We start from the raw sequence: 12,488 nt of genomic DNA, 5'->3' as shown, positions 1-12,488 counted from the left end.
ATTCTGTCAATACTTTGAGATTAATGTGACCAATTCTCTTGTGCCATAATTTGAGGCTATTTATATCAGCGGTATTAGCTTTAAAGGGTTTTAGTGTCTTGAAAAAAATTGGACACAAATTACTTGACGTATACACTGCAGTGCCAACAATATCATCACGATTATAGATTTTGGCACAATTCTCATCTTTAATTACTCTCATTCCCCTACTTGCTACGATTCCTTCAGAGAATAAGTTCCTATTCAAGCCTAGCACATAGAGTACATTTGTTATTAAACTTTTGGCCCATGCACTGCTGATGTTTTACAGAATTTTAGCCTCACCTTTTCCTTCGATGGGAGCTCAGTATTATTTCTGAGGCGAACTTTGTCATTACTATACAACTGCTGGAAATCACATAAGATTTGATGATCAAAAGTCATGTGCAGATGAACCACTATCAAGAATCCATTGATCCTGTTTTCAGTGCTCTAATTCTTGTAACTCAGCACTGCAGGCATTATAGCTGGCATCACTTTTGGTACCTGGGTTTTTATATTCCCTGCTTTTCTTGACTTCACACACCCCTCTGACAAAATGTCCTTTCTTTTGATAAGAATAGCATATGATTTTAGATCGGTTGACTTTGGATTGGTTCGACTTTGGCCTTGAATGGCTTGCTGAAGTATTTGGTCTACTACAATCCACAAAAAATACAGACTCATTTTGCTCCTTCTTAGATAACTCAATCTCTTCTTCAATGAGCCTGGCTGTTAAAATGACATTTTGATTGCTTTCATCCACTGAACCATACATGTCAAAAGTTCCAATATTTTGCTAGAGTAGTTCCTAGGATTTTTGTAATCAGTGCAGCATCATTGATGCTTTCACCAGAAATCTCTATTTGATTACCAAAGCTCTTGACTTTAGCTTTGTACCGCACTACAGAATCACTTGGATCCATTTTCATTTGGTGGAATTTGTCAAACATCTTATTGAAATCAAGACTTGCTGGAACACAGAGGTAAACTTCTTTAGTATCTTGGCAAAACAGGTGCAGCTTTTGATGAGCATGATTTGTTTTATATCTATGGCTGCAGTAATGGTAAACATAACCACTGCACTCTTTTCCCACTTTTTGTGATTGGTTGTGATGGCAGGCTTAGCTTTAGTTCCGCTTGCAATGGTGTATCCACCTTTTGCCTTCAGAGCACATTCTATTTGAAATCTTCACTGTGAGTGATTGTCACAGTTGAATTTATTCATGGTGGAAACGTCCATTCCAAACATTGTACTTATAGTAGCCTAAACTTTATGCTTAACAGCAGGAGTGTTACTGCCGTGACAATTATAGCAACAAATGCTACAGAAAAAAATTGTTAGTTCAAATTTGGGCTTGTCCTGGGCTCATAACCTTAGAAAATACTAACTAGAACACCTAGAAGTTAATTTCAAGGTAAGTTTAATATTAAATAATAGTTATAAGGCAGTACATTACACAAGCCACTAGCACACACACAGTGATGATCAGTGAACAGTACAAATCGGCAGTATTTTGCCAGATTCAGAGAACATATTCAGTACTAACTTTTTTGACAAGGAAGAATTTCAGTAATTAACTCAATGAACAGAGTATCTCAAAACATACACATGGAAATAAGGCATAATCTATTCATTACCTTCATATCCCTGATTATCATGAACTTCAGGTCTTAAAGGGTCCACTATGTCTTCTTTTCCTTCCAGAACACACATTAAGCATTGATGAATGCAAATATATTGTTGCTAGTGAAAGAAAAATAAATCTACATATATACTAAAAATATTTTGCAGGAAAAAAAAGTTAAAAATGTAGCCTTTCTAAAAAAATTTCTGTATAAAACATCTATAGAATGGGTGTGCAAACTATGACCCATTCCAAAACTTCTATCTGGCCATTTAAGTCACTGTTTTAAGATATATTTTATCCAAAGTTTATTGCAATACATATACAGCAAAATCTCAGTATAAAGGTACTCTGCGAACCCAAAAAAAATATGACAATTATCGTTGTATCGAGAGGCAGCAGTTTAAGATTATAGTATAAGCATTGCCATTCAGGACTTTAAAAAAAATTGTTTTATCATGATTTATCATTATATCAAGTGTCATTCTAGTGAGGTTTCACTGTATATCAATGAGAATCAGGTACATTTCAAGCATTAATCTACTTGTTATGTTCATAAAGACCTCTGCATCAATTCAAACATACATGTTCATGCAAGAACCTGTCATGACAGTTAAAATAAAAAATCTGAAAACATTTTATACCAACTGAAAAAATGGTGATTTGATTACAAAAAGAGATTTGAAATAGAGAATGTAGTTAAATAATGCTCATAGCATACAGATATTTAGAGATGTTCTCAAGTTATTTATTTATTTATTTATTCAATATTGATTGGCCGAGGCCTATACAAGAGGATGCGGAATTTATATATGGCGAAAGTGACGATTGATGGTAAGAGAGAATTCGGAAATCGTGGTGCAATCTACAATACTTGATGGTAGGTTGTTCCAGTCTATAATAGTTCTTGGGAAAAAGCTAAATTTGTGACAATCTGAAGAGGCAAAGATGGGTTGTAATTTTTGGGAATGATTGAGTCTAACAGAGAAATGTGAAAGTTTGATTAGAATATTGGAGGTGTCAATATTAAAAAACCCAGGATTTTGTAAAGAAAAGTTAAACGAAAGATACGTCAAAGAGAAAAGAGTGGTTGGATATTGAGTTGGCATTTGAGTTCCGTTATGAAGACCAACAGTTAAAAATGAAACGAGTGGACTTATTTTGGATAGATTCTAATTTGTCTATGTTGGTTTGGGTGTGGGGATCCCAGGCTTCACAGGCATAGGAGAGGGCAGGGAGAATATATGTTTGGTAGCACAAGTGACGAACATGACGGGTGGAGTATTTTAGGTTACGGCGAAGGAAAAAGAGTTTTTGGAGACATTTATTAAAGATATAATCAACGTGAAGGTTCCAGCGGAGATCGGAAGAGATTATAATGCCCATGTATTTATAATGGGATACCTCAGAGATCAAAGAGTCGTTTATAGAATAGGGGAAGTCGTGGGGGATTCTTTTACGGGTAACCTTCATTTCCAGTTGGTGCTCAACCTGGGAATTAATGTTAAGGTTGTGTTGGAGAGATTCTTGGCCGGAAAGATTGGACACTGTTTTATAGATGACAAAGTCATCAGCGAAGAGTCTGATGTGGCAGTTTATGGAGTCGGGTAGATAATTTATGTAAATTAGGAATAATAATGGCGAGAGGACCGAGCCCTGGGGTGTGCCAGATTTGACATGAAGGAAAGGGAAGTTCTGGCTCTTGTACGAGACAAACTGGCTACGGTTAATAAGGAAGACCTCCACCCATTTCAGCAGTTGAACATTTAGACCAAGGTTTGAAAGTTTTAGTAGAAGTTTATTATAGGGCATCCTGTCAAATGCTTTGGAAAAATCTAGAAAAATGATAACGGATTGTTGGTTTTTGTCAATGGAGTCTGTTAAGTCATGTATGAAAAGTGTTAATTGGGTAGATACAGATAACGATCGAAATCCATGTTGGTTAGGGAAGAAAAAATTAATCGAATCTAGGTTTGACGAATCGGCTGAAGACGAATTAATCGAATCGGCTGAAGTTGGTTTTCTGTGGTTCCCAACTTCAAGGCGCAAATGCGAGCCGATCTCCCCGTTAAAAAGTCTCGCCACAGAGAGCAACAGTCCTACAACGGTAAATCATTCAACCATAACACTTCACTCATAGTTAGAAAAACTGGGGGCAGATGACAGTACTACACATAACAAGCATTACACAGGAACAAACTTTACGTCAGGTTGCACTACACGTACACGCACATTCTCGCATGTACCGATTCGTTGGGGGTTCGTTGGGGGGTTCCGCGGGGGGGGGTGCATGTGTGGTGTAGCAGCAGTAGTAGGTAGGGCTCGGGGATCCATGATGTTCTTAAGTCAGCCACCTCGTTGGGCAATTTGCCTGTTGTGGCGTTGTATTTGTATTTGTATTTGAGGTGGATACGGATATTCTTGGCAATTATGTGTTCAAAGAGCTTGCAGCAAGAGGAGGTGATTGCGATAGGTCTAAAATTGAGAGGGTGGGACAGTGAACCAGTTTTATGGATGGGAATTATCTTATTAATTTTCCAGTCATTGGGTAGATTAGAAGTATTCAGTGAGACATTGAAGATAATGAGGAGATAGTTGCAAATTTCATCAGCGCAGAATTTTAGAATATGATTAGGGATCCCATCGGGGCCAGTAGAGTGGGGTTTTAGTTTTTTTAGAAGATTCAGGAGACTGGCTTTAGAAAAGGAGATGGGACAGGAGTTATGAAGTAAATCAAAAAAGACGTATTGGGGGGGGGGGGAAGGATCAGAGGAAAAAACAGAAGAGAAGGCCCGGTTAAATTCGGAAACAAGATCAAGGGGAGAGGTTAGGTCCGAGCTGGAAGTTTTGAGCGAGGAGGTACCTGCTGATTTGGGACGGAGAAAATTCCAAAATTTTGAGGGATCTGTTTTGAGATAGGTAGGCAATCAGTGGGAAAGGTAGTTGGATTTGTGGCGAGAAATAAGGTGTTTGAGGTTACGAGTGGAGATCAAGATTTTGTTTCTGAGTGCAGAGGAGTTGTTAAATTTGAGTTTAGAGACGTCACGTCAAATTCTTCTTTTCAGATGGATAATGTCATGGTTGATCCAAGGGTTAAAGAAACTTTTAAATGAGGAGCACTTGATAGGAACAGTGGATTTGCATTTATCGATAACAGCTTTGAATTTACTCCAGAGACGTTGAATATCGTTAGAAGAGGAGATAAAGTCTGGAAAGTGGGTACAAAGGATATTTTGCATGAGAGGGTAGTTGGCTTTGTTAAAGTTGAGTTTTCTGGCACGATTAAAAGGAGGGATGGTATGACGAAGAAAGAAATCTAAAAAAGGGATTTTATGGTCGGAACAGCCATCAAAAACTGAAAAATGGGAAACCGGAATTTTGTTGCACACTGCAATTAGGTCTAATGTGGAGATTGAGTGATTGGATATTCTTGTGGGTTCCAAGATGGTTTGTGTTAAATAATCACTTGAAACTGCTAATTACTACATTTAATGAACATAAAAACACGAACGGTAATACAACATAAACGAGCGCTATCGCTCTCTGGACAACGACTGACTATCTTGTAAATACAAATATCCCTCTTAGAGATAGAGCCCGTGCTGCCATCTGTCAGTCACTTTTCCAGTTAGTAATATTTACAACAGTCCTTCCTCCCTAAAGAAAAACAGTTAACCAACCGCTTTGGAGGATGTCTGACCCTTGAAGATCTTCGAACTGGTGCTGGCAGTTTCACCTTTGCACATCAGTTGTCTTCGTTCTTCTTCAACCCACTCTCTGCATCTACATGCTCTGTAGCTGAAGGAACACCGACAGAAGTTGTATCGACGTCCTGTCCCATGGAACCGTGGTCACTGGCCAAGGAACATGCTTGGTAGGAGGCATGGATGCATTTTCTTGACATGACACACACGAGCGAACAAGAGACTATGTCATTATCAATTCTTGGCCACCACACACTTGAACGTGACATAGCTTTGACCGCTGACATTCCTTGGTGGCTACCATGAAGTTCATCCAAGATGAATTGCCTGAAGCGCAGAGGTATAAAAACTCTAGTTCCACGCAATATCACACCTCGGTCTACGGAGAGTTCATGTCGGCTGAGCCAAAATGAATGTAACTCTTCTCTGACAGTCTTTGGCCAGCCATGCTGGATGTATTTCTTGACTTCCACCAGAATAGGATTTTCATCTATAGCAGCAGCAATTCGGTGAGAAGTTAACGGACTGTCATCAAACTGTCTCAATAGCAACACCACATCCGTTGGCACAGGTTCTTCATTAACCTTGATATCCATAGGTAGACGGCTGAATGCATCTGCATGACCAAGTTGTGAACCTTTCCTGTACTGTATTTTGTATGAGTACGCCTACAAAATGAGTGACCAGCGTTGGATACATGCAGCTGCCACTGCAGGAACTGGCTTTGTTTCTGACAACAAACTGAGCAGGGGTCGATGATCTGTCACCAGTGTGAATTGCCGACCCAACAAATACTTTCTGAAGCGCATCACTCCGAAGACTAGAGCCAATGTTTCTCGCTCAATTTGACTATAGTTCTTTTCAGCCTTACACAAAGATCTAGAAGCAAAAACAATAGGCCTTTCTCCTTCTTTTGTCTGATGAGACAACACAGCACCCAGTCCATAAGGGCTAGCATCACATGCTAAGATAACTGGCTTATTCTCATCAAAGTGCACAAGAACAGATGAACTTTGTAACACACCTTTAGCACTTTGGAAAGCCTTCTCCTCCAGGCTGGTCCACGTCCATGATTGCTGTCACTGTAAGAGCTTGTAAAGCGGTGCTAACCTAGTTGCCATGTTTGGCAAGAACTTGGAATAGTAGGTGATCAATCCAAGGAAGGATCTAAGCTCATTCACATCTTTAGGAGACAGAGCTTTCTCAATTGCCTCCATCTTAGATGCAACTGGATGCAAGCCTTCTTTATCTACACGATGGCCTAAATACTCCACAGATGATTGGAGAAATTGACATTTTGCAGGATGTAACTTTCCTCCAGCATCTTTCAATCTGGTCAGAACTTGATCTAGATGCAACAAATGTTCTGCCCTTGTAGTGTCTGTCACCAAAAGATCATCCAGATAAACAGATGCTCCAGCCTGGTTTTGAATTATTTTCTCCATTTCACGCTGAAAAATTGCAGGTGCCGAAGCAACTCCAAATGGCAACCTATTGTAGTGAAAGAGACCTTTATGGGTATTGATTACCACTAGTTTTCTGGATTCCTCATCCAACTCCAGCTGGCAATAAGCATCTTGTAAATCCAGTTTTGAGAAACTTTCACCTTCCGACAATTCAGCAAATAAATCTTCAATATTTGGCAAGGGATACTGTTCCAAGTCTGTGGCTGTATTTACTGTGATTTTGAAATCTCCACACAATCGGATTGAACCATCCTTTTTCAATACCGGAACAACTGGAGCAGCCCACTCTGCTGACTTTACTGGTTCTATGATGCCGATTTGAACCAAACGATCCAGTTCTTTTTCCACTTTTTCTTTTAATGCGTATGGCACTGGTCTCGCTTTGAAAAACTTGGGAGAAACATCAGAACGTACCTTCAGGTGAACTTCCACTCCCTTGATATGACCCAGTCCAGGAGAAAGCATGTCACTGTGTTTCCGCTGCAACATTTCCAATGTGCTAGGTACTGACTTAACTTGGTTTACACTTCCAGCTGGCTGTGCAAGAAAAGATGATAGACCTAAAGGCCCAATCCAATTTCGACCCGCAAGGCTTACTGAACCGTCCTGTACCACTAGTAGAGGTAGCTTCACAATGTTCGATTGATCCACGGAGACCTTCACTTGCATCACCCCCAACATCTTGATTGGATGTTTTGTAAATGACTGGAGTCGAATTTCAGTTTTTTCTAGCTTCGGAAAAACATTCTTGTACTTACGGTACACTGCCGCAGGAATTAATGAAAACGGTGCTCCCGAGGCGACGTCCATGGTGATTTCTTTCCCTTCGATATAGCAACACACCCGTAACGGTGGTGGAGCCTGTCCCACAGGATCGAGATGAAGCAAACTGTAATTTCCGATGACCTCAGTAGAACACAGTCCCTCTCTCGATGACTCCACTTGCAACTTGTTAACTTCCGGGGGTATTATTTTTCGATTTTGATCAGCATACCTGCACGAGATGCCCGATTTTCTTGCAACCGAAGCAAGTTGAATTTTTGAACCGGCAGGCGTTAGACAAATGTCGTGGATCCCCACAACGATAACAGCATTTGCTCTCCGGTGAAACACGTTTCGATTTCGAAACTCTGGTTGCTTCGCTCGTTGGCTTCTGTACACGCGTCGATGACGAAACCTTGGATCCATTGTCTGGTTTCTTTCTGGGAGGCCTTCGCACCTGAATTTTGTTGGATTGTTTTCCTTCTTTCCCCCCCCCCCTCCATGCACATGCAGGAACCGGTTGTTCCGACGCTATATGCAACTCGGCGGCGCCGTGTTCTCACCCTCGGGAGCACGGATATATAGACTGGTTTTTTCTCTATATGTGTGATGTCTGTTTTTTTCATGTATGTATGTCGGGATTTGATTTGTCTCTCCCTTTTGATTGCCGGCCATATTTTCTGATGAACATAAATGATCTTTTCTTTGCAACTTTTATAGAATAAAAGTTAGAGTTCAAAATGAACTTCCGATCGTTGTTTTTCTTTTCCTCAGCTCAGTCGACACGCTCTGTTCCCAACAAATTTTTTGAACATTTTCCATTGCTGGTTTACGCAAGTCCACCGCATCTCTCTCCACAGCTTCCATCGAAACTGCTATTTCCGTTGTGCGAGCATTAAATTAACCTCGGACAGCAACCTCCGCTGGATAGACTCATCTTGTATGCCACAAACGATACGGTCGCGGAGCATGACGTCCAACGTTGTGCCAAAATTGCAAAATTCTGCTAGACGTCGCAATTCGGCAATGTAAATGGAAACAGACTCACCCGCTCGTCTCACGCGACTGTTAAACTTGAATCTTTCGACGATCTCGGATGGTACTGGATCGAAATGCTGATTCAAAGCTTCAATCAGTTCATTCAACGTCTTCGATGTCGGCGAATCCGGAGAAATTAAGTTCCGCAACAGTCCGTACATCGACGCACCGATGACTGTCAAGAATATCGCACGTTTCTGATCATTGTTTTTGACATTGTTCGCTATGAAAAATTGCTGTAAACGTTCTGTATATTGAGTCCATGACTCCAGCACCGGATCGAAACTAGTCACGTTGCCGAAACTCATCATGAGAAGAGAAACCTAAGCAGTTCGGCAAATCACTGGACGAGAGAGAGCAAAAAAAACTTACAACACGAAGAAAAACATCCCATCCTCGTCGCCAATGTTAAATAATCACTTGAAACTGCTAATTACTACATTTAATGAACACAAAAACACGAACGGTAATACAACATGAACGAGTGCTATCGCTCTCTGGACAACGACTATCTTGTAAATACAAATATCCCTCTTAGAGATGGAGCCCGTGCTGCCATCTGTCAGTCACTTTTCCAGTTAGTAATAATTACAACAGTTTGGACGAGGTTAAATTTGAGGAAAATGTCGAGAACTCTATTATTAATACCATGGTTTCCCGAGAGGGACTGCATTTTATGCCAATCTATACCAGGTAGATTCCAATCGCCAGCTATAATTAGCAGATGTGAATTATGAAATCGGTCCAGTATTGTTTCAAGTTCAATGAAGTAGTGAGCGTCCGAGGCAGGGGGTATGTAAAGGGAGAAAATTGCAATGGGAGTGCAGTTGAGATGATGCCATTTGGCACCGACAATTTCAATATTTGATTCAAGAGGGATTTCAATTAGGGGTATAGAGCTGTTGAAAACAAGAGCAACGCCTCCTCCGCGAGTGTTTCTATCTTTAGGAAAGGCAGAGAAATTTGATGTTGCTGATATTACTATGCAACCAAGTTTCTGTAACCACTAGAAATTTGGGATTATGAGACAGCAGGATGGATTCGAAGGAAGATATTTTATTGATTATGCTTCTTGTATTAACTGTTCTGATTCTGAAGAGATTATTTTGGAGAGGAGAATAATGGGATAATAATGGAGTTTGATAAAGTTAAACACTATTACCATAAGAAAAGAAAAAGATCAAAATTTTGAAAAACATCCAATAAAATATATACAGTTGAGCACACTTGTAATGAAATCAAATATTACAAAGTATCACTTTTAACAATTTTTTTGGCAAGAACAGAATTTTTTTTATAGGATTCAAGTTTCATAAAATCAGAAATTCTCTTTCAGAAACAAAGTCTGAAAGCGAAGTCTGTACTATTCTGAGAAAGGCTATGAATATGTTCTGTGAGCACCATCCATAACTAGATGATTATGGATGATTATCTAGTTACAAATAGAGCTGGTTTTGTTAATTCTTAGAGCCGCTCTAATGAAAATGATTGCCATAACCACAGTTTTGTTTATGTCAGCATCTCTAAGATGATCCTTAAATAATCTTTAAAAGTCTTGTTGACACACACATCTAAAGGCTGTAAAATTGACGTTAGTCCACCGTGTATCAAAGCCACCAATGTTTTTAATTTTTTTTGCTTTGGCTTTAACATCATCGGTTCTGTGGGTTTTGAACAACAAAAATCACTCTCATAGTTGAGAGAGAGAGAGATTCACTATTTGTAATTGCTGCTATTTTAATTGTTACTAGAACTTGTCGTACTGCAACAGTGAAAAGGATACTTGACCATCCATGGCCACATGTCTTGGTTAACTTCTTCACAAACAGGACAAAATATTTTGGCTCAAAACAGATGGAAGAAATACATTTGAGCTCACTCTCTTCTTTTCCTCTTATCAAGACACTTCATTAGTAACCCTACACATAATTTTTTTTCTTTTTCTCCTTCAAATCAGCATAATTGTTTCTTCTTCACCCCCACTGAGCTTTGACAAGTAAAAAAATATAATTACATATGTATAGGAAGGTAAGCTGGAAGGAGGGGGAACGAATGGATATAACCTGTTCACTCATTTTAAAGATTTTAAAGATACCACTTTTTTTAGTTGTATTGCTGGTACTTGAACTGTATATCATCTAAATTCGCTACCAAAAGCCTGTACATGAAAGGATTAAAACAACTATTCCATGAGAACAGCTGGAAAAAAGATTTTAATTTCTATGAATAGTACTTTATTTATGATTAATTATGTTAATTTTCATTAGTAAAATAATGTAAGTAATGTTTGCATTATGTGAAAATGCTTATTACAGGTGAAACAGCATTTCCCTATGAAGTGTGGCCAAGTTGTAGAAAAACTGCCGAGTTTGATGACAATGTCTTAATGACATACATGGAGACTTGTTGACAGTGCCATCTTACCACAGGGGCTCACCTAAGCATGGCCCAGGGGCCTCATAAAAATGAGATATAGTTAAAATGTTCAAGGAGTATACGAATGTAAATTTGCCTCTGGTAGGGCCCAAGAAAAAAATCACTCTGCCAGGGCTCACGGTGCTCTTTAAACAGCCTTGCTTGTTGATTGCACTAGGGTAAATGAGAAATTTTGAGATTGTAAGAGATGTTTCTCTTTGTGTATGAAGAGGGTTGCCAAGATGCGAGCCAGAGTAGAGAGAAAAGAAACTGTGAAAGAAAGAGGCAAACTTTATGCGTGGTTTCTGTATTGAAGTGATTTTCCCAACACTAAATTGCTGCTTGTGAATAGGGTAAATTTTTTTGTTTTGTGTATAAATCTGTGACCTCGTGCATTTCATCTTTGTGCCTTTACTTTTTGTGAGGACTTGAGGAATCATAAATTATAACAATACTTAGTTTAAAGCAAAGTGATTCTGTGTTAAAAATTGAAATACTTAATTCAATGAAAATGAAACTGAAGATCAAAAACTTTAGGATAAGTAACATAAAAGACAAAATTCAATTTCTTTTACCTCATTCTGAACCATCCAAACTCTCTCTTTCCTCATTTCATACACTATAGAAAATGTATCTACATAATCATGCTTTTGTATTTTCTGAAGTATGTGATCTAAGGCAATGAAAGTACCCGATCTACCAACACCAGCGCTGAAAATAATGAACAAACTGTTAAGACTGCAAAAGAAAAAAAAATCACTTTTTTTTTTATTAAATAACTTGAAGTAATTGCAACACTATCATAATTCGGCATGTTGAAATTCACATCTCGCATTCACCAAAACTCTATTTAAAATATCAAAAAGACGGTATTTGAAACTGCTCCCATCATGAATAAAGATGAGATTAATAGACTGCTGATTCTTTTATTGTGTGTTATGCTGAGAAACTGAGAATTAAGATCAGTAACCAAGTGGGATCTTCAGTCTATATAATATTATGGTTATATGTATCCTCTGAAGATGGCAACGATAGTATCAAAATGTGTTAGGAATTTCATGGCTTTTCCTGTGATTTTCAAAATAAGATAAAAATCAAGAACTCCTTTACAGAATAATATGCAGCACATAATGATGTTGATAAAAATAGAAAGTTAAAGCTGTAGAATATGTCAGTGTAGCAAAATGGTGAATGAGAAAAAAAATCTATTAAAGCACATTTTAAAGAATTTAATTTCCAACGTATAAATTTTTACGTTTGGTTGCAATGAATATAAATGCACCCCATTTCACAAGTACCATATCTTGAATAACAAATATTTACAATTTTAAAGTTGTGTAAAAATTAATGTGATTGAAGAATCACAAAAATGATTTTTTACTAATTAAATGTCATATCATTTTCGATCATGAAACGTGCAATGAATTACTTTACATTGATGAGATTGGTATGACATA

At 38.5% G+C, this 12,488-nt stretch overlaps 1 protein-coding gene across 1 annotated transcript in view; it reads right to left on the bottom strand.

Moving 5' to 3' along the window:
• Positions 1-12,488, bottom strand: part of LOC149074660 (tyrosine-protein phosphatase 10D-like) — a 403,111-nt gene that overhangs the window by 13,913 nt on the left and 376,710 nt on the right. The window contains exons 25-26 of the mRNA XM_089247098.1: positions 11,607-11,742; positions 1,660-1,765 (exon numbers count right to left, since the gene is read on the bottom strand). Coding sequence (XP_089103224.1) covers positions 1,660-1,765; positions 11,607-11,742 — 242 coding nt within the window. The remainder of the gene's footprint in view (positions 1-1,659; positions 1,766-11,606; positions 11,743-12,488) is intronic.

The sequence above is a fragment of the Pholcus phalangioides genome, unplaced genomic scaffold (genome assembly GCF_987345545.1).
Source record: "Pholcus phalangioides strain wild (caught in Gottingen) unplaced genomic scaffold, Ppha-v1.0 ptg000017l_1, whole genome shotgun sequence".
In the NCBI taxonomy this organism is placed as follows: domain Eukaryota; kingdom Metazoa; phylum Arthropoda; class Arachnida; order Araneae; family Pholcidae; genus Pholcus; species Pholcus phalangioides.
Note: the sequence above shows the minus strand (reverse complement) of the source record. Positions and strands in the feature narration are given on the sequence as shown.